This window comes from Uloborus diversus, chromosome 7 (genome assembly GCF_026930045.1).
Source record: "Uloborus diversus isolate 005 chromosome 7, Udiv.v.3.1, whole genome shotgun sequence".
Lineage (NCBI taxonomy): Eukaryota > Metazoa > Arthropoda > Arachnida > Araneae > Uloboridae > Uloborus > Uloborus diversus.
Window position 1 is genome coordinate 104,882,080 of NC_072737.1, and position 22,802 is coordinate 104,904,881.

A 22,802-nucleotide genomic window follows, 5' to 3' on the forward strand; every position below is an offset into this window, starting at 1 on the left:
ACTCACTGGAAGAAGAGCTTTTAGGAGTGACAAAAAAAACAACGAGGATACCGACTTCGGTGACGCATAACCAAGAACGCTCACCTTTAAAATTGTGTGCCTTTCCTAGACAATAGAAATGATCGTTCTGATTTTTAAGTGAAAAAAGATTCTATCATGGAAATGACGCAAGTGATCACGTATGCGTTAACGCTCTGCAAAGAATTACAGAGAAAAATTCTTAATGACTGCCAAAAGACTATCATAGTCAGCTCTTCATTATAAACAGAACACGAAATTAGTTTATGTTTTCTTTATGCATGTTGTGCATAATAATCGATATAAGTACACACTAAACTTATTACAATTAGTCATCACTGGAATGAAGTATTTTTTTATCTACGGAACCTACCCCCTATTTTAACACTACTATTAGGTCTCAATTTACGCGGTTCTGATTTACGCAGCATTTCCATGGAACGTAACCCCCGCGTAAAAAGGAGGGTCAAATGTATTGCTATAAATTATTTATTCTTTCTTGCCTTTACTGAAACGATTCGTCAATCCAAACAGTTTTTACCATTTGCACGAATATTATATTCCCTGCAAGAAAGGATTTAAAAGTGGAAGGAATTCAACCTTCAAATTTTTAATCCTTTCCGGACAGTAAATAGTATTTCATTCAAGAAGTGTAACTCGGCTACTTGAAATTGAGATAAATCCAGTCATAAATTGATTTAAATTTTATATAGACATACATAAACATAAAATTGATTTAGATGATGAAAAGCATCTTTTAAATGAAAGAGAAAAACTTTAATTTTCATTATATGAGTTAATTTTAAAGGAACTTATATTTCATAGGAATTAATTGCTTTTGCACTTCAAGCTAGGGTTCCGAACCTGGACACCATCTCTTTTCTTACCCCCCTGATAAAATGAAATAAAAGCATTTTTCAATTTTACCGAATAATCTCAAAAACTCACAACATTTAATAATTGACTTTTAATATGTTAATATATCAACATTTAATCAGTAAAAAAGAAAAATAAAGATATAAAAAAATATCCCAAACGGTACTACTAATTATCCGAAACATGAAACATAACTAAAAATGCTTACTTTACTTCAATGTGCAATTTTTAACAACAGTGGTTCGGGCCAACAACGCAATTCGAGTAACGCGAAATGTTTATATAGCGAGTTTTACTCGAGAAACGAATTTTGCAGCTGACGCGAATTTCTTTACCTGCAACACGAAAATTTTCGGAGCGGAAGCGCAGGGCTTATATCACCTTCTTTCTTGGGTACTAAATATTAGTTTCGTGAATGGAATTTTCCTTTTATCATCACTGAAAGCCAAAACTCCTCGCACCGTACTAGTCGAAACATCAGATTGTCAACGTACAAATCGCCGCTCCGCATTATTTTCGTTCTAAATATGAAGTTGATGAAACATAATTTCACAAAGCTAGCTGTTTATCTAAAGTTTGAAACGCATCCCTCGCGTAAGTTGAGATCCGACTGTATGTGCAAATGGAATTGATACCGAAAGCATTTTGCTTAACGGGCAAAGTTTGCATGAAAGGGAAAAACTTCGTTTCTTTCTTTCTAAGCCATGCTCTATTCAAGGAGAATATTGGGAAAATGGGTCAATTTCTATGCCAAACAAGCTAATAGCGTCAAACAGATAGAACGCGTGGCGTCAAAATAATATATCAGAGGTCAGCTCGTATTTTTCAGTCTTACGAATCTGATTGGTGCAAGTTTTACTCGCGTAAGACTTGCACCAGTCAGATTCGTTTGAAAAAGCGTTTTTTTTTTTTTTTTTCTGAAACTTTATTGAAAAGTAGTTTCCAGAAATCACTACAAACTACTTTTTTTTTTGTAGCGAACTACTCGCTACTCTACTTTTTTTTTCTTTTAAAGTAGTGCGCTACATTACAAACTACTAAAAAATGTAGCTACTACAGTAGCGTCGCTACTTGTAGCGCGCTACTTCCAACCACTGGTCGAGATTATCGTGCTACAAAGCGATTTGGAAAGAATCCCTTTCAATCAGGTCGAAAACTACTGCCAAAAACCGATTTCACTTCAAAATTAGTCTAATCCATGCTTCTACCGAACGCACATGTCAAAAACCTCCGAATGAAATTGGTTCGAGTTTTGGTGAAATTGAAGCTATCCACCTGCGATTTTTCAGAGTCTGGGTAAAATCTTGAAACAGCGCCATTACACATATTCGTTCAGGCTTCTAGTTTTTCTTGTAGAATTTCACCGAAAAATCGCAAATAGTGTATTTACCGCTCCCCAAAGTTGTCGCCCGGGGCAGGCCGTGACCACGGCCAGGCTTGCGGCACTATCCAAAATTAAAATGGCGATATCTCTTTCATTTTTCATACGAAAATTCTGTTAGGCCTTTGTGCTTAATTCTGTACTCAGAAAATATATACTAACTATTTCGATGTATATAATTTTGTTTTCACCTCCTGAAGATTTTTGGTAAATGGATATGATCCCTTTTGATAAATTAATTCTCATTTGTATATATTTGGCTATTCTCGATAATAAAAAATGTATTTAAAAAAGAAATCTTTTCGTTGAAAAAATTCAAATTGGACTTTTTTTTTTTCAATGAACTCTCAATTGATATAACAGTACACATTTAGTGCTTATTTTCATCTCTTCTGTACTTTATGTTCTGCTATCAATGTCAAATTTATTTAGAATCATACATGTATTTATATCAAAAAAATTTTACACTACATGGAAATTTTTTTTTTCTTTTTCGGTGACATATCTGAAATCATGGATATGTTTTTATAATTTTCAAAAATATCTAATTCATGTTTTTATGTACGCTTTATGTAATCACTTGTGTCAATTAATTTTAGTGCAGAAATATTTTACACTAATTTATTTCAAATTTGGACGAAAAATATCTTTTTTTTTAAAGTTTTAAGCCAATTGAATACTGAACTCTATTTAATTTGACAAAAATATAGGCATAATAATCAGCTGCGTTCTTACTCCTACACTTAAGAGGATTTTATTCAAATATGCTCTGTTTTTGTTGAGAATTTTTTTTCTTTTATTGAGTGTATACAGGGCCGGATTTAGACTTAACGGGGCCTTAAGCTATTTCAGATATGGGGCCCCTTTTGTAGTTTGAACAACGTCTCTCTCGGTGGTGTAAGAGGCAAATTTTTATTCCCCCCCCCCTTAACTTATGTTTGTCTCTTTCATTTGATATATACAGCAACACTTTTGATCATGTCTGTAATGTGCTTTCCCTGATGTCCTGTTCGGATTGACCTTAAGAGGGGAATGTTATCAAGAGAGTGACCCAGGACTCCTCTTTGAGTATATAATATTCCCAATTGTATTGAGTCCAAGGGTTTCTCCCCCGTAGGAAATTTTGAAAAATAGATATAAAATTCGGCATTTTGAAGCCTTATAAGATGTAGTTGGAACTACAAAAATATCAAGACAGAAATAGGCAAACAATTTTTTTTTAAAGTTATATACTCTTTCGAAAATTAAGATAATTCAATAAAAATTGTTTTTGATTCGACAAATCAATGACAGCAGTCGGCAGAGAAGAAAGCTCAGGAAGAGAAAAGACTATGCATTCTTCCTCACTCACATTGGCTTTCGGGTTCAACCCATCCACATATACAACAATGAATTAAATATAAACTGATCAATTATAGTAAAAAATGCTTTTAAAGAAATGGTGAACAGTTTTAGAAAATAGGTAACAAGAGTAACATACTGCCCGTTTGAACAATTCATACACTTGATAAGAAAATTGGGACCCACTCTGCTTAGGATTTTCAAAGACTTAACTAAATATTTTCAAAGACTTTAAAACAATTGAAATTATTTAACGAACTTTATTTGTACTTTCCGGTCACCCATATTTTCGTACTTGATTGTAAATTTTTACAGACCTGTTCCAACTTTGTAAGAAATAGCTATTTTAGATTTAAAAGAAAAAAGAAACTATAGATTTCTCATGAACACAACTTTGCTTTAGTTGCGGGGGGGGGGGGGGGGGGGGCAGGAAACGAAAAGGAATGAGGTAGTGTATTTTTTTTCCATAATAAACAGATTGAAAATATGCAGGCGAAGTAAGCTAAAAGAAAGCAATAACAAAAGAATTTCCAAAATACTGCATTTGGAAATGTGTAAATAGAAAGATATGAAAAATGCGAGTCACAAAAATTTATAACATGTTTCAAAATGGTAAGAACCATGGTTTTTACATTTTTCATGCAAGATGTAGCAAGGAGCTGAATTTGACATATGATGGCCTTCCTTCTCCCTACCCCCTCCCGTTTGTGGTTTTTAGCCACACTTTTCCAAATTTTCGAAGCACTAGAAAATGAAATTTACTTTTCAAGCACTTTTTTTTGTAACCAATTATGCTAATCTCTAGGAGTTGGGAGCACCGAAGCTATAGCTTGCTTAGCTTGTAGGTAAATCCAGGCCTGAGTGTAAAGAATGTTTCAGTAATGAACTCATGATTCCTGCTATAAAAAAACCTGCAACAAATTTAAAAAGTGCAAAAAGATGTTCAAATTAAGCTAAACCACCTGTACACCTTCTGTGAACTACTGTGCCTTTGATCTGAAGAAAAGAGCTCTTGAAACAAACTCACTACCATTGATGAACTTTTTAAAATTGTGGAACAGGATAGGCCATTGACATCTCTAGAAATGTTGTAAGCCCTGCTGTCATTGAAAGTATAATGTACAATTATAGACTAGAAACAAGGTTATCAGTTTAAGCATTCAAAAAATTAAAAAATCTTCCCACTTCAAACATAAAAAAATTACACCAAAATCGTTCTAAAACTGCGTAAACAACCAGTGGAGGCTATGGGGGGGGGGGGGGGGGGGGGTAAACAATGTAACTTTAATTCATGTCTCAGTGTTTCTTCAGGGAAAATAATTATGTACAAAAATCATCAAAATCTTAAGAAAACCGTGAGTTAAGTTGTTAAACTGCATCGATTTTCACTAATTTGCTTCAATCTTCTCCAAACCAGACGTAACAAAATTTTGCACTTTTTTTTCCATTTTTTGCTGCAGCTAAAATTCCTATGGCTCTCAGTTGACTTTTTTCGTTTTTGCCGCCCCCCCCCCAACCAATTTAACTTAGATCACCGCCACTGTAAACAACCTTTGTACTTTTCATTATTTGACATTTAGCTGGCTTTTTAACACTAATTTTGCATGTAACAACTAATTAAGTCTTAAGTGGCAAAAAAACAACGATTTTTTAAAAATTTCTCTCATGAATTTAATTATGTTCACTAGCATTTCATTATCTTGTAAGGAATTCCTAATTTTACTGTAGCAAATCTTTTGTGCAAGGTTTTTATTTACTCCTTTTTGTAGATCAATGACATCTTTCTTCAGGAATTATAGAAATTTGCCAAGAGAAAAAAACTGAATCTTCATTTTAATTTTTCTTGAAAGAAAATGGATAATATATTTCAAGGTAGAAGAGGGGCAAGTTTCAATATTTTGGAGAGAGTCAATTCTTGAATATGAATATCATGTTCACACAGTCGTACTTAAAACATCGCTTTAATCATTAACTTTTCGGAGCAATAATTTGTAGCATTTCCAAGCAAAAAATCAGTTTTGTTTTTAACTATATAACAAATGATAATCAACTTTCAAAGCTTTAACTTGCTGCTTTTTGACAAAACCTTTGATTGGGTTTCCTTTTTAAAAAAAATTATCTAAACATTTGACATTTGGAAAAAAAAAGGGTTATCAAAAGCAATTAACATGTATTTGCTAAAACAATTTTGATAGAAAAGGGTGAAAAACAGTTTAAGAAACAGAAAAAAAAAAATTTGTGGGGTTTTGGGGAATTTTATTTGAAATATGTAGTTTATCTTGTTACACATAAAATGTTGAATATTTAAAACATTAGGCAATATTTTTTTTCTTCTCAATATATATACCCATGAAATATTGAAATTAAAAAAAAAAGCTTTTCCTCATACCAGCCAGTAAGTTCTTGTTCAATACACTAAAAATTACTCAAATTAGTCAGTTCAATCCTTTACTTTGAGTAGGGTGTAATTTTTGTCAATTGTTAATCATTTTTTTAGCAGAAATTTGATATTTTCTCACATTACATTTAGTTTGGATGAGAAAATGAGCAAATACTTTTGATGTACAGCAAATTAAATTATCTTACAGCTTGCAATGTCCAAGTTAGTGCTTTCACGTGTGAACTGAACATTTAAACAAAGTATTAATCAAAAACATTTGAAGAAAAAAAGCATTGGAATGCAAATATTACAAATTTCTGAGTTGTGGCTGTGCAGTTGTCCTATGTACAGTCGACTTCCGCTACAACACAATTCCACTTACGCGAAATGGCTATAATGAGAGTTCTTCACGAGCAACAAATTTTAGAGCTGAAGCAAACTTTTAGCCCGCAATACGAAAATATTTGGAAAGGAATCTTGGTTCTAAGTGTCACCTTCATTATTGAATACTAACTATTGATTGGTTTTGTGAATGTATTCTACAAATTATTCAATTTTCAAATTATAAATGTAACTACACCTAAACCTCTTTTTGTGCGGTTTATGAAAATTTATAAAACGAGTGTGAGGCAGTATCTTCAAGTGATGACAGGGGCATCCCGATGGGATATCACTGTAAATTCCCAAAAATTTCTTTATTTTGAAAATTTTGAGAGCAGGCAAAATTATCATCACTTGGTTTATTTTGATTTCGTTTAAATATAACATTTTGGGTTATTTTCTACGTAAGACTTTTTTTAAAGCTACTGGTGAAGTTTCAAACATCTTCTAAATGCAAATATTTTTATGCAATCCCTATCCACTGCATAAAAAGAGGTTTGAGTGTATTGTTTCTTCTGTACAGTACTAGTGTAGTGCAGTGCTTTATCATTGTTACATACTGTATGTACCATACGGTTTTATTTTGTACCTCACTCCCCCATTGAACATTGATTTTGTGCATCACAATATTTTATGTTGATAAATGCAGGTTTTTTAAAAAATACAGTAAAAAATTAAGCTTGTCATATAAAAAAAGGCAAAACATAAACAGTGAAAAAATGGTCTAAAACAATTTGAAAGTCATTTAAAAATGTCTAAAATAATTGGGTATGTTAATAAAAAAAATTCATATGCATACCCTAATCTACAATGTGAAATTTCAATTTACATGAGAGCCTTGGAACGCACTCCTTGCGTAAGCTGGGATCCGACTGTATACTTAAATGTTTGTTGATAAATGACAATCGACAATTTGACAGATTGTCAAAAAATACATACCAGACAAAAAGCTTAATTTTTAGTAAGATTTATGCTTTTACCTTAGATTTTCCATCAAATTGGTGAGTGTTTCAAATGAAAACATTGCCATATATGTTGAAATGAGTTTTTGAAAGTATAAACATACAAACCAAGTAAATTTGTTTCAATACACTTTGATATTCATAAAAGTGACTTGGGGTTAAATTTTAAGTTGCTTTCCACATATTGAATAAAAAATTTAAACAAAGTAATCCATACTCATATTTATTTGCCATCTAACAAGCAGTAATACAGGACAAACAACAGGAGTATGGGTGATTCCAGGCATTCTATTGTGCAGAGATATACTTTAATTGAATGTTCTAAACAAACTATACACAACCAAAGTTTCAGGCCCACATGCTTTAATATAAATTAAATGGTTTGTTGTACATGAATTGAGATGCTAAAATTCCCTTTATCACTTTGTCGCCTGCTCTAAATATGCTATAATGTCTGCTCTTTCGGTTTTCTTCTTTAGGCCAGCAAACACCATCTTCGTTCCTGGAATGTATTTCTTTGGATTTTCCAAATAGATAAATAGCGTGTCTTTATTCCATGTAATACCTGAAATAAAATAAATTATATACTTGCCAACTTTTATTGGAAAACAAAACAAAAACAGGAGATCTCATAGGTATATAGATGATTTGTATTGAAATAGGAATTTTTTAAAGATATAAGCTAATTGGTAACTGACAATAATTTTAAATGCTACAAATGAAAAATTGAATAATTAAGAGAACATTCTGTTAAAACTTAGTACATTCTCTACCGAAAAAGTAATTACCTTAAAAAACTGAAGTATAAAAATAAAATTTTAAAAGTAAAAATTAAAATAAGTAGAAACAAAATAGCATAAGCAGAACAAAATAACGCAGGGGTATGTATGGGGCTTCGCCTTGTACTTGACCTCTGAGACAGCTTTAGCCAGTAAAAGAATTTAAATTGACCTTTTCGAGACGTAATTGACATTTCTTCGAAAAGAAAAAAAGCATACTTGCCAACCTTCAAAGAAAGAAAAACTGGAGATTCCACTAGAGGTATATAGGCGATTCACCAGCAACATATCTTCTTAACAGAATTATAAAATTATGCTTTTAAATAACATGAATACTAAATTTAAAGTGTAATGATTTTTCAAAGATGTAAGCTAATTGGTAGCAGCAAGAAAAATATGCTGCAAAGGAAAAACCAAAAAACAAGGAGTGAATTTGCTTAAAGTTTCGTACATTCGCCAGTCTCTACCAAAAAAGTAGCTACAAAAATTTAATTACTAAAATCCGAAAAAAGAAAAATCAATACATAACTAAAATAAAATACAAATAAGGTAGGTATAGGGTAGCTTATGTTAAAATAACTTCAAACTTCCAAAATAATTGAAATATATTCAAGATGGAAAAGAATTGAAATCTGCTGCAATTTTCGGCAAAGCACATGTTTTGTTGAACATGCAAAGTGGTATATCGTTCCAAAAAATTAATTTGAGTTATTAATTGGAAAAATTCTTATTCCCTGACATTGGTAGACAAGAAAAGGGCGCCATCTACTGACAAGAAAGTGAAACTTTTTAATGATTGACTGAAAAAAGTGCAAAAACTGGAGAAAATCTTAAAAAACGGAAAATCGGGAGATGGAAGCAAAAAAGCGGGAGTCTCCAGTTACAAACAGTAGAATTGGCAAGTATGAAAAAGGATTGCAGTACAACTTGTTTTACTTTAGCAAGTCATTCGAATTACTATTTTTCCTCGGGCATCGATAAACAAGCTTCATTACGTCACTCGAATTTTTTTTTCTGTGACCTTCTGTCTGTGAGCCACATTAGCTTCAACGGGGAAAAGCGAAAATTGTCTAAAGGAGAAGCTACCTAACAGTGATTCCAGGGTCAACAGAAGAATAGTTAGGTTTTAGGTTTTTAATTAATATCTTAGCTAACTAAAGTTGCAAAATTATAACACCTAGCTGAACATGTAGCTAGGAAAATTATAAATCTATAACTGGTTCAATGCTCACTTTTCTGTTGTTCACCAGGAGTAGCATTGGTGTTGATAGATAGGAAGTCACATACAAACGCTTAATTTTAGATGCTTGTGAAGATAAAAAGTAATCAAAATCATTGCTCAAAAGCAACAGCAAGTTGGAAATCAGGAGATGAATGTAAAATACAAGAGACTTCCATCAAAAACGGTCAAGTTAGGTAGTATGATTTTATTTGAGAGTAAAATAGAACAAACAAAATACAAATTGAAACTAAATACTTTTTATCCCGTTCAAAAAATTAATATAAACAGATAGAAGCAGGGTAGCTATTTCATCCACATTTTTGCAAAAAAAGTCCAGAACTGTGGAAGAAATTCGAAAAAACTGACAAAATAATTCTTGCGTTTCTGGCAGAGCTGTGGAGTCTGACAAATTTTGGGGTTGAGGAGTCTGAGTCGTTCGAAAACATGCCAACTCCGGGTTTCTTCTTTTTTCTTTAATTTTCACCTATTCTCCTTGCATTTTTTAAAAAGTGACTAAAAGTTAATTTGATAACATGTATAAATGCCTACTAATAAGAAAATAATTGTCATTGTGGCAACCCACAGGCTTGATTGTTTATCGAGCTTTCTGTAACTGCTACCTACGCCGACTCCTATTTTGCTTATTTTTTAACTTTATTTAACTGATAGGAACTGTCAGCAAATAGTTTTGTTGCCTAACATTTTCTAAGTAATCACTTGGTAAATTCAAATAAGTGTAAGGTATAGTAAAAGCTATTGGTACAAAGCTGTATACTGCCGCATATTGGCAAAATTTGCTTCAGATGTACATAAAGCCGACCTCTCCCCACAATGTAACACAATAATTTCGTTGAAATTTAAGATTTATTATTGTGGATTTTTTTCCAGAATTGAAGTATTTCACTTCTTATAAACTCTGAAATTAAGTTGAGGTTTTACTCACCAGATGGATATCACCCTTGAGGAAAAGGGGAAGGACTGCACCCCCTCAAGAAAAGTTTTTTGACTTGGCAAAAAAAAAATCTCTCCAGTTACAGCTTTGAAAAATTTAAAGCACGGGATTTGATTAATATCTATTTGTTAAACATTAAAGGAGAGCAAATTAATCCTGTTCAATTTTTTTTTAATGGGATTTTTAAATATTCTCACTTTAGAAATTGCAAATATTGGATAATTTGATTTTCAATTTGTATTTCTAACGTTGTAGTATACATTTTAAGTTTACAATAAAATAAAATGCAAAAGGAATTGATATTTCAATCTCTGTTTGGGGTTTTCCCCCCTTCCCATGGGGGGGGGGTTGGAAAAATAAACAAAGAAGCCGCAGTCAGAGGTTTTAAAATCCAGGAGTTGAAGTATCATTTTTCTTCCAGACTCCGCAGCCCTTGTTTCTGGTATGTAGATATTGGTATGATGCCCCAAATACAGTCGAACATCCATGTATCAAAGTAGCAAATTGCCGGAAAAAAGTTCGATTTATAGAAATTTCGATGTATAGAAACGATCTTATTTTATCATAAAAATCTCCAAAAACATTAAAATTAAAGCTAATTTTCGTGCATGAAACACAATTTCTAATTTATACGAGCATCGGATTAACGAAAGTTAATAACTGAAAAATTAGCAGAAATTACGTTTTTGTAATTCATACATCTTCATTCTTCGGCAGTTCAACTTGATTCGCAACATGAGGGGATTTTCGATTTGACAATGTAATCGAGAGAAAAGTAAAAAATCAATCTACTTAACTTGAATGACTTTTACTGAAGTTAAAAAGACTAGAAATGACAATCAACAGAAAAAACGGATATAACTTGAAATTGATTTACAGTGTTACTGGTTACAACTAAGATTTGAAATAAACTTGATGGATTTTAAGAACTTTAAAACGGAACAATGACCTATCTACACATCCCTCAAACCCAGATTTCTTATGAGTTTCTTAGCAACCTTTAGTAAGCATAATTTTCTCCCCTAACCTTCAATTTCACGAGACAAACAGTCTAAAGTGGGAAAAAAAAAAAAATCTACGAGTGTCTCAAATTTTTTTTTTTGATACATAGAAACAATTTTTCTATGTAATGAACAATGAAATTTGCTGGGATTTCGATATATAGAAAATTTCGATATGTGGAAGTTCGATTTATGGAGGCTCGACTGTACTTTAACAATGTTCAAGAAGAATTGTAAAGTAACAAGAATACTTTACAATGTTCTGCAACGTAAAATCATTTGACCAAAATTGTTCTGCAAGTACTTCAAGCATTGTAAGCGAAAATACATGACTTTTTCCACAAATTGGTTGCCCAAAATCATTTCACAGCTTTTTTTTTTCCCAGTTTTTAAAACTTGACTGTTGCTATTCGTTTCTGTGAAAATAAGATACTTTGGGAAACTTCACAGCTTTCAACCAAAAGATGATTTAAAGAGCACTGAATTAATGAAATTAGTTGATCATGAAAACTATGAAATCAAAAAAACTTTAACAAGTTAAAACCTAAACCGATTGAGTTTCTAAAAAAATATTTTATATATGCTTTCTAAAATGCATAGAAAGAGCAAAGATTCAAAATTTTATAAAAATCCAAACCTAGGTCATAAACTATGTGCTTTCGGTTAATTTTACATGACATGAAGGAGCAATAATAATAAATAAACTACTAAAATAATAAATAAATGAGTTGAGTTCGGGTAGCATATAATAAAACAAGTAAAACTTTCTAAATAATTGAAATATTTTCAGAATGCAAAGGGTTTGAAATCTGAAACAAGATACGCAATTTTCGGCAATGAACGTGTTTCAGTGTTGGCATTATTTGGAAAAAAATATATATTAATGGCAGTAGATGAAGATCAATTTGGAAAAAAAAGGAAAAGGGGAACCAAAAACACTAGAAAAAAAATCAGAATCTTTTCAGATTTATAAGAAGTATTAGATAGCTATGAGGGCTGAAAAAGTAAAACAGAAAGGAAAATTTTACAAACGAACAAAAAGCTGGAATTCGAACAAAAGCAGGAAAAACTGTATCCTTGTAAGGAGCTTAGGGGCATAAAGCAAGTTCTAGGCAGTCAAAGATGATTTTCTGCAGAAATCAGTAAAATTTTTGCAAATATCTTAATTTTATAAAAATTATTTGCAAGATATTTGATTTCTTTAAGTTCAAAGTATAAATCAAAAGTTCCCGCAAATGACTTATCAAATTCAACATAGCGAGCTTTCCGCCGAATTATCGTAATTTAAACGAATTTTAGATTTCCTTCTAATTTAAAGAAATCTGCAGAATTTCTGCAGAAATTTCCCAAAAATCTGTAGAATTTCTGCAGAAAATATATGAGTTTTCCTCTTACATTTGAACAGAATTGTTGTGTAGCTCAGGCATCTGTTCTACTACGTGAGTCCCAGATTTAGTACTATTCTGCTTTGGGGTATGAAGTATAGAAGCCTATCATGACTCAAGGACATTATTTATAAATAATCATTTACAGAAATGATTGCAGAATATCCAATAAATCGACGAAGAAAACTTCTGTACAATCGGTTCAAAAATCCGAACCAATAAACAAAAATTAGTTGAAAAAAATCTATAAAACCCCATGTAGTTATTCTGCAGTGCATAAATATGTATCTTGTGCCCTGCGCTGGTCCAGTTTTTTAAGAGCCGACTGTATGTTGAAACAACATTGGAAAATGTTTAACACAAAGCTTAAGGGACCGAAATAATTTTTCATGTTAAAAGAATTGTGTTAAAAGATTTGTATTAACCCAGAGTGATCGTGCACCTTAAGAGTGACAAAAGGGATTGTGCGGAATGACTGAGTTACCCCAATCAGTTTTATCTAAAATTTTCCATTAATCATTTTCTATCTTTTCATAATCTGCAAGATTACATTTGCAAGCTAGTATTCAGAGCACAAAGCAATATAAATGCAAAAAGAGAGCTAGAGAACGCAAAACTATGCTGCTTACAATGAGAAATTTCGAAGTAGTAAAAGTAGTATTGGGCCAGTGAGTTACCCCATCAACCAGGAATTCCAAGAAATGATAGCTTCACGTGTAGAAAGAAAATAAAAGTAAAAATAACACTTCTCCTACATAGGGGACTGTTAGATAGGATACTGAAAAGGTGATTGATTACAGATAAATATGTACCCTGTGACAGGTGTTTGGATAAGAATGGGGTGACTATGTGCCATGCGTGATCTTTCTTGGGTTAAACTGCACAGTATACAGTATGGATCGCTAAAAAACTTTGGCACCAACCGATTTTTCATGTTAAGAGGTTTAGGTCAATGTGCTTCAGTGTAAGACTAATACTAAATGCATTGCAAAAGTAGTTCTTTCATTCAATGTAGTGGATATGATACAGTCATGCATGTTTAAGCAAAGTGGAAAGGACCAAGAACAGGGGTGCCCCTATCTCCCAAAAAAGTCAATGGGGGTCGTGGTGCAGAACTGCAACCAGTTTCTGATTTATTTATTTTTTAAATCAAAGTCAAATTATTTATTTCAATCTGATTTTTTAAATTTAAATCAGATTTGTAAAAAACTTTAAAAATTTGTAGTTATAATAATTTATATTTATAAACAAAATATATTTCATGCAATAGATGAAGAAGCAACATTTTTAACTATGTAGCTATTTTTTAATAATAGGTATAAATAGATCAGTTTTAATTTAAATGCATGATTCAAACTAAATTTAATGTTTAAGATACTTGAAACAATAATAATACAAACTATTAATAAAAACAGTCATGTTACTTTTTCCGAGTTTTCAAGCAGAACTCTTTATAAAAGTTCTTCTATCATCATGTACCGCAATTTCTTTATAAAAAGGAATTGCGGTACATGATAGAAGTCTTACAATGACAATTAGAAATACTAGAGTACAAATTTCGATTATCAACCACTAGGCTTCAACTCCAGCTGCGGTAAAACATGTAAGGGAATTGAAGCTATTGCATTATAGCCATAAATTTGCAAGATATGGCTTAACTATAATCTCGCACAAGTTAATAAGCAGTCAGATTAACAATAAAAGTTTAAAAAAGGAAACAGTGAAATTACAAGTGTAATAATTACCTTTGCTTTTATTTGCATCTGTGTATGCAAAGCCGGGAGCTTGACCAGTTTTACGGCCAATCAGGCCATTCAAGTTGGGTCCTACTTTATGTTTGCCGCCCTTTTCAACTGTATGACACTGTGCACACTTTTGTACAAATAGCTTCTTGCCTTTTTCAGGATCACCGGGTGGAATTTCTTCAGCTCCCATTGCTGAAAGATAAGAGAACAAAAACTTCAGTTTTTTTTCAAGAAAGTTTTTTTCTTAAACATTTCAAAATGAAAAAAGCTTCATTTATAAACAAATAAGAAAAGATTTGAGAATAATTTCAATGCATTAATATTTTTATCTCAATATAAGTAATTGTTTAAATAAAGAAATTTCACTTTATTTTCTAAACAACTCTAATAAGTTATAGAACGCTTGGTAATTTACCAGATTAATGGGGCCCAGAGAACAGATTTGGTAATTGTTTCCGTAAAGTGCATTATGCATTTTTACAAGGTAAAAAACATATATCTTATATTGTCGCCTCAGAGTAACAGTAGGAGCGGTATTAGATTTCTTACTGTTGAAGTCGACAATATGTCGGCTGCATTTTAGGATGTTTAAATGACCCCCCATCTCCACAAACTTCTTAGTTTCTGGCTCTAAGTCTTAGGATAGCCATAAAGCAGAAGACAGTAGTGGGTTCATACCAATAATTAAGGTCGCGAACCTCGTAAGAAATTTCCATATTCAGTGAATTTTGCTTGACAAAAATTGTTGAATTGGGAGACAGCCATGAAAAATTACATTAAAATTTTTTATGATCAATGTCTATTCTCCTCATTTCGATGCAGATTTGTGGCGCATGATCATGCTGTATCACTCCATAATGATATAAGTTTTGCTCAGCAAAATAATATGAAATACCCGAAATTCTTAAGTGCAGTGTCTCTGAACATATTAAAAATTTAATCTGAAAACATCCAGATACCTAATTTTTAATTCTAAATTATCTGATTCAATACTATTTCAATGTAACATTCAGTGCAGGGTTAGCAAGGTTCCAGACACTATGGTAAAAACCCTGGTTTTTTATAGTCCTGTCCAAAACCTTAGTGTCCAAAACTATATTTTTAGATATATATATATTTTTTTTTTTGAGAACGTATCAAAAAGAGAATAAAATGCATCTAAGTAATGTTTTACATTGAACATTTATTCAATGTGAACATTCAACTTATTTATGCAGCTGATTTTAATCTAGTTACATAGAAGTTGAATTCTTGATTAAAATTTCATTTTGTATGCCTGAGCTTAATTTTTTTTTCTATAATAGTAATAGTGATGTGGATCGGGTAAATACCCAGCGGGTAGGTAAATATTTTTTGGGTATTTACCCAAGGCCTGGATAAATACCCAAAAACTGGGCATTTTATAAAAAATGCAAAAAAGTGAATGAGAATTTTTTTTTAAAATCTAAATATGAAATAATTGGTAAAACTGAGATATATACATATGTATTACACAGTTTATAATATTTTTTATTGAAAGACTTGATGAAATCATGAAAGAAATATATCGTGAACCAAAGAATCTTTCTTTTCAATGTCATAATTGGAGAAGTATAAGCAATTCATTATGAATTTCCGGATTTCAAAATCACAATCTAGGTCAGTCATATCCAAAATGAAAAAAAAAGAAGCATGAGGGATGTTTGGAAGAATAAACTGAGAAGTTATTAAGACACTATGGTGTTATTTATTTTATTGATATTTAAGTGATAACATGGAAAATATAGAAACAGTTTTCACATTAATAAGCAAAAAAAAAAGCAACATTTTCTTTTCTGTTGCCTTGTTCATTTGCATTTGCTCCCCTGTAGGGTGGGAAGGTAAATATTTTTTTGGGTATTTATCCGAAGGCAGGGTAAATCCCCTAGTAATTGCGCATTTTGCAAAAAATTTTTAGGTAGTATTAAAAGGTGACTATTTTCTTTTTTAAACATAAACCCTAAAATAAAAGATTAAAAATTTTAAATGTTTATGTATATTATGTGTGTATATATATATATATATATGTGTGTGTGATACAGAATATACCTGAACAATTGAACTAAGTTTGGAGGAAATTTCTGCATAAGATATACGTAAATAAATAGTAATAATAAATTGAGCGACATTTCGTTACATTTTGATGTCATGCAGGGACATATTACTGGGTTATAAAAGATTAGGACCTTTAAAAATTGATGTTTGCTTTTTTTTGTAACCAGTTAAGCTTTTTTCTTTTTGTAGAATGGCTTTTAATATCTGAAATTTGACTATCAACATTGATTAGGCATATCCAACACATTTAATGTGAATATCATATTAGATTGCTAAGCTGTTTCACACAATAATTCTCTAAATATGTGATCAAGATACATTTTTTGGGCAAAAATTTATTGTTTTGTATATGGTTGGTTGTATATATACATAATGGAATACATACAGAAAAGTATTTTAGTTGAATATAAATTTTTGAAATAAATACCTGGGTATTTACCCATTTTCGGTATTTACCCGGGTATATACCCTGGGTATTTACCCCTAAAAATAAATACCCGGGTATTTTACATCACTAAATAGTAACCAACTTTCTGTTTATGCATGTGTGCAAATGAAAATAGGGTTGGCAAGGTTTTTGCCAATCAAAACCCTTGTGTCCAAAAGTTCAAAACTATTGTGAGAAAATATCAAAAACAAGACAAAATGTGTCAAATTTTTGTATAAACTTTTTTATACAGCAGATTTTAATCTAGTTATGTAGAAATTAAATTCTTCATTAAAATTTCAATGTGTATGCACGAGTTTGTTTTTCCATAAACCAAATTTTTTGATATTTATGCGTGTGTGCAAAAGAAAGTATTCAAAATATAGTGCAATAATTGATGTAAATGCAATAGATTACAATTTTTTGTTGTTACAGAATGTATTATATTAAAAATATGAACTCAAAAAAGAATAGCGCACGTTTTGAAATATAAGTGTTTAATCATCGATTTCTTGTTCTTTAATCTTTGATTTAAAAAATAATTTTCGTAAAAACATCATGTAAAAATTATTAGCAAAAAACATTAACAATTATGCTTTTTTTGCAACCTAAATATTGCACATTTAATAACATTCCTTTGAGTTACAAATGGAACTGAAATTAGTTGTCTTGGTAGTGTTGTGAATTTCCTTTCATAACCCTTCCAACTGTTACATAAGGAATTTTTTATGTAATAGAGTTATTAGCAATTTTTTAAGTAAAAAAATTTTTAAATGAACACTTTGGAAAAAAATATTATCAAATACTCATTAATTAAACCTTTTAATATCTAAATTTTGCATATCAAATATTGCAGTAAATACAAATTGATTTTAATACACCCCTTTAGCTTTAACACACTTTAGGACAGTTTCAGACACTTTTGGGCAGTTTTCGAGTTTTGGACAGTAAAAACCGCCTGTCTGTCTTAAACCAGTTTTGGACAGTCCAAAACCCAACCCTGATTTGGTGAAAGTTCAATTAAAATTTGCATTTTCGTAAACTAAACACCACAAATGTCGATAAAATCAATGCAAGTATGAGAAGCTTTGAGATAAGCATCCATGAGGCAAGTTTTTACACAAGTAAAAAACTTACTGTATGAGCATTTCAGGAGTCAATGCAGTTTACATTTTTCTTTAAACAAGTGTGTCATCTTAAATTTAAGTGCAATGTATAAAGTACGTCACAGTAATTAAAGAATTAATTTGGAGCTTTTTTTAAATGCTTTTTTAAAATCGTGTATGTATCAAAAAACATTTCATTTTCAGGACAGATGAAATGGTTACAGAGTAACTCAGTATTAATTACTTACGTCATTTTTTAAACTCTCATTAATAATGTTAGGAAGATTTTTAGAAAAACTATGATAAGCACTTAAAATATATTATACATTTAAACAAATCCTGAAAGTAGTACGCGAAAATAATCGCAGAAAAGAGCCTGTAAATATTTTATGCATTAAAAAGAAAAAGGGGTCAAATTGAACATGCTTGCACTAATTAGCCGGGTAAGATTACGTAACATGCTGTAACCTTTGCATCATTAGGATTTTAACTTTAATAAACAACCGGAACTACACAATTTATCATTTAGAGTGCAAAACATTTTAATTTAACACAGTGAAATAGTTTAATATACAGTAAATTGTTTGAACGAGATAAAGATGAAAATAAAGGAAAACAAGATGAAATTGGTCGTGATGGAAAAAAAGAATATCAAAAACTTTTCAATGAAATCTATAATTTAATTAAAGGTAAAATTACTCTCACCCAAAGCTGTACCTTAAATATTTAGATAAAAATTAAATATGAGAATAAATAGTGGTAAAGGTGAAGCAACTTCACTCTGAAGTCCACACTCTTCCCAACACAGAGGACGAAAAGATCAAAATTAGTTGCGCATGCTTGAAGGAAATCCAGTTGCCACTATTAAGTTAAGAAATTAAAGCTCGACTGATAATTTTGTTTAAAAAGCTGATTTATAAATTTTTCTGCAGATTTAAAAATATTTTTCGATAATATTGCGTTCAAGAACGTTTTTAGTTATTTAAATTGCGATCTCGGATATTTCATCAAAAAAATATTACCTACAAACTGAATAACGACTCATTCGACGATAAAACGACAATTCTCAACTTTATATTTCGCTGAACGTCAGAAAGAAAAAGTGTCTTTTATTCAGGTGTTCTGGACATAAAATAATTATTTAACAAGTGAAAAATAAATTCCAAGTTCTAGTATTATGTGTATTGTTTTATAATTCATAAAAATTCACACTTTACGTCAGCAGTCGTGGCCGAGTGGTTAAGGCGATGGACTCGAAATCCATTGGGGTTTCCCCGCACAGGTTCGAATCCTGTCGACTGCGGTGTATATTTTGCACAGCTTTATTCGGATTCGCTTGTAAGATATTGTTAAAATGTTTATACACTTTCATAGCTTTGAAAGCTGCATATTAAGTCAGTGAAATTAATATATTTCCGCCTTTTTTTGCAATGCTCAATTTCTTTTTCGAACATAGGCGTAATTTTCCTTCTGCATATAAAAGATTTCTTCCGGTTGTCAGTTAGTAAAGTGGATTTGATGTGAAAAAAGCCAAATTAAAATTAAGAAATTTTACGATTTTCTCTCTCTATCTCTACACAAGAGGAAAATTTTTAAGCAGTTATAAAAAACCAAAATTGTCACTTAGAATGTTAACGAAATAGTTAAAACAATTTGCAATTTTCTGAATTTGTCTGTTCATTTAAAAAATCGCCAAACAATACCGTATTAATGAAGATTTAGTATTGAATGGGAGGAGGGCGGGTTACGGGTTATGAGCTCCATGGAACAATAAAAATGAATGTGGTGAACGTATGTGTATATAAGTGCCTCCCCCCCATCCAGAAAACTTTTCGCAATGACACTGAAACTAGCAATAACGTTACATTTTTTTGGCATCATTTATTTTTATTTTCTTCTGAAACCAGAGGAATGCAATCAATTTCTATTCAAGTTTTTTAAAGTAATTCAAAATTTTTAGACTTCCATAATGATTTGTTTTATGTTTCAAGATAAAAGACTCTCGAAAGTGTTATGGCTTTGAAGAGAACTGTTGCCCTGTTTGCGAGAAGATACTCGATCCTCCCCAACAGTACCAAGAGAATTTGAATAATTCGTCAATAAATTTGTTTTGAATAGCATAAAATTTATTTCAAGAAAGATATTTTGTTCACTTGACTTGTTACACTTTAGTGCTGCCATCTATTGACAAACTTTAACAGTAAAAAAAAACGATAATTTCGGAAATACTATTTTGTTAATGATCCCTATCCGCTTATAAAAATAATGCTGTTCTTTTCTAGATGGGAAAAAATAACTCGTAACTGTTTTGAGTACTAATTTTACTTGGAAATCGTTTCTAGAGCTAAAATGTGCAAGACAGTTTCCATGTCTATGGTTGCTTATCACGATTAATTAGCGTTATGAAGTAAAAGTTATTACTTGCAGAAAAAGGTGCAGGCAGGGGCGCCCTCAACTAAAGTTATCGTGAGGGGGGAAATTCTCAATATACTGAATAAAATACAGAATTTTTCCGAATGATGAAAAATGATCCTATATTTAATTGGAAATATTAGTCATCTTAAAAAGTAGTAGTTTTAAGCAATTTTTACAGTAAGCTGAAAATCATTATGATGTGATGTTTAGGGGTTAGCTTTTTGTTGTCTTAATTAATAATGCTCACTAAAAGTTCGAAAATAATTCTTTCAAATTATGAAATTTTAATGATTGATTATATTGTCTTTACGCATCCACACACCAGTTAGTTGGGCTAAGATGGGGCAAGTTTTGCGTCAAGAGCATTTAATTTTAAATCAATAATTAATACGTTTTCCCAAAATTTTAAGGTGTGGTACTTTCCTTGCCGAGGTGTGATATACAAAACCAACACGACCGAAATGAAAAGTCTACATTCTTTTAAATAAATACTAATTTTTATTGCAGTAAAGTAATGCACTTCAGAAAATTTTTAATGTTTTATTGTTAAAAAGATCAGTTAAAAACTGAGAAAGTAGAAAATACATACAATTGAGCTTATAAAATAGATTGCATGATGGACATAAAAATAATTTTTTTTTTTTTGCTGTTTATTCATATATTTCATGATTCCTGGAGAACTTCAGATAATTCAAAGAAATACCTCATGTTAAAAATTAGACAAGCACACATGGGAAAAGATATTTCATACAGTTCAAAATGGTTAAAGTTGCCTTATACATTAAGCTTGTGGCAAGCTGTTGACACAATTGGAATAATTAAAAATACAAATGAGGCAGTGAGAAGCAAAGGTATTGTTATAGGCCAAAATTAAAAATTTGGAGATAACCAAAACACAAATGGTAGGTGAACCTCTCCTCTGTTTTGGAGCAAAAAACACTACCAGTAACTCTGGTAGATGTTGCTATACAGCATCATGTAAAAAAAATTTTCAATGAAAGCTTACCAAGGACTATACCTTTAAACATGTTTTACCCAGAACTTGAAAATGTCCACTTACATCCCTTTGCTTTTCAATGCCTCAAATGTGGACCCAATGCATTATAGTGGAGTTGTTGATAAAATTGTGATAGAAACATATTGTTACAGAAGGAAATTTTTCTGCAGGACATGAAGTTTAAAAACCAGAAAATTTAAGGCTAGTGACTAGGAAGTTGTTGAATCAATGCAATTTAATAAATACATATTATTTTAGACTGATATTTTATTTGCGAACACAGCAGTATATGAAGGATTTCAGTCTTTTTTTGTGGAAATAACAGATGCTAGTGCCAGCCGGTAAACAGGGAAAAGAACAATGATAAACATCACCCCTCATTGATAGAGGCAATGAATATAAAATGGAATAAGGCAACATGGCATATGTTCCCTTTTATAAGAGGCATTAAAAAAAGTACAGGTACTCCAATTACAATGTGTTTTAATTTGAAGCTGTTCAAAAATACTTTCTTAAAACTTCAAATTAAAAAACAACACTTAGTTTATTGATCAAAATCGAAAAACAACATACATAATGTACAAATTGCCAAGAACACAAAGTGTTGTCATTTTCTTGACAAGTTGGGCTCTGTTTATGTTGTCATTTTGATATTTTAGTACAAACCATTTTTTATCATTTTTCTTTTAACTAAATTAATCGCTTACACATAAAATCTGGCAGGAAGTTTAAGTCTTTAGGTTTGAAAGTTTACAGTACATACATTAAAATGCTAACACAGAATTGAACTCTTAATCCAGGGGCACCCCAAAATAAAGATTTGGAACGGAAGAAATTTTCAATTTACCAAATCATTAAAAAAAAATGAAAATTAAAATACACAAATGTACATAGCTGCATTTAATGAAACATCAGGTTTCAATTAAAAAAGGTTCGAAATAATTACAATATTGTCTCCAATTTTTTTGAATTATCTGTCAGAACTTCTCAAAGGTTTGGAGGTCACAATAGCCTCTCATCGGAGTGCTCCTGTTTTAACCTCTTATGCGTGGGGTAGTATCACATTTGCAACATAAAGTTCTTGGTTCTCAGTAGCCTGGTTAACAATATGACCTTGCAGAATTCCTAATAAAATGCATTCTAAACAGACAATTTATAGGGAATTCTCAATATGCAGAATATAACTTCAATTTAACCAGTTTTAAAATTTTCAAGTTCCTTGACAATCCTTAAATTAGGGTTATACTGTATTTGTGATTAAAAATTAAACCTGATATCTGCATATATCCTTCTAGAGCATATTATGCAGCACCCAAAGCTTCAAAGGCAGTATAAGAACCTGGTTACTATTAAGAAATCCT

At 31.2% G+C, this 22,802-nt stretch overlaps 1 protein-coding gene and 1 non-coding gene across 3 annotated transcripts; one reads left to right on the plus strand and one right to left on the minus strand.

Moving 5' to 3' along the window:
- Positions 1-7,546: 7,546 nt before the first annotated feature.
- LOC129225735 (cytochrome c-like) lies at positions 7,547-18,884 on the minus strand. Of its 2 annotated transcripts, none has more exons than XM_054860232.1 (3): positions 18,747-18,884; positions 14,424-14,615; positions 7,547-7,904 (listed from the first exon to the last, which is right to left on the minus strand). In XM_054860232.1, exons 2-3 carry the CDS (start codon positions 14,611-14,613, stop codon positions 7,759-7,761), a joined length of 336 nt encoding a protein of 111 aa, XP_054716207.1. In that variant the 5' UTR covers positions 14,614-14,615; positions 18,747-18,884; the 3' UTR covers positions 7,547-7,758. The 2 variants fall into 2 exon arrangements, with proteins under 2 accessions (XP_054716207.1, XP_054716206.1); XM_054860231.1 differs by having other exon boundaries at positions 18,735-18,878.
- A 366-nt stretch (positions 18,885-19,250) lies between these two features.
- Trnas-cga (transfer RNA serine (anticodon CGA)) lies at positions 19,251-19,332 on the plus strand. Its single transcript has one exon. It is a non-coding gene; the product is annotated as a tRNA-Ser (tRNA).
- The last annotated feature ends 3,470 nt before the right edge of the window (positions 19,333-22,802 follow it).

Coding starts and splice junctions, on each gene's coding strand:
- LOC129225735 (XM_054860232.1), bottom strand. CDS start 14,613: ATGGGAGCTGAAGAAATTCCACCCGGTGATCCTGAAAAAGGCAAGAAG. Junction 7,905..14,423: donor AGATGCAAATAAAAGCAAAG/GTAATTATTACA, acceptor ATTTTATTTCAG/GTATTACATGGAATAAAGAC.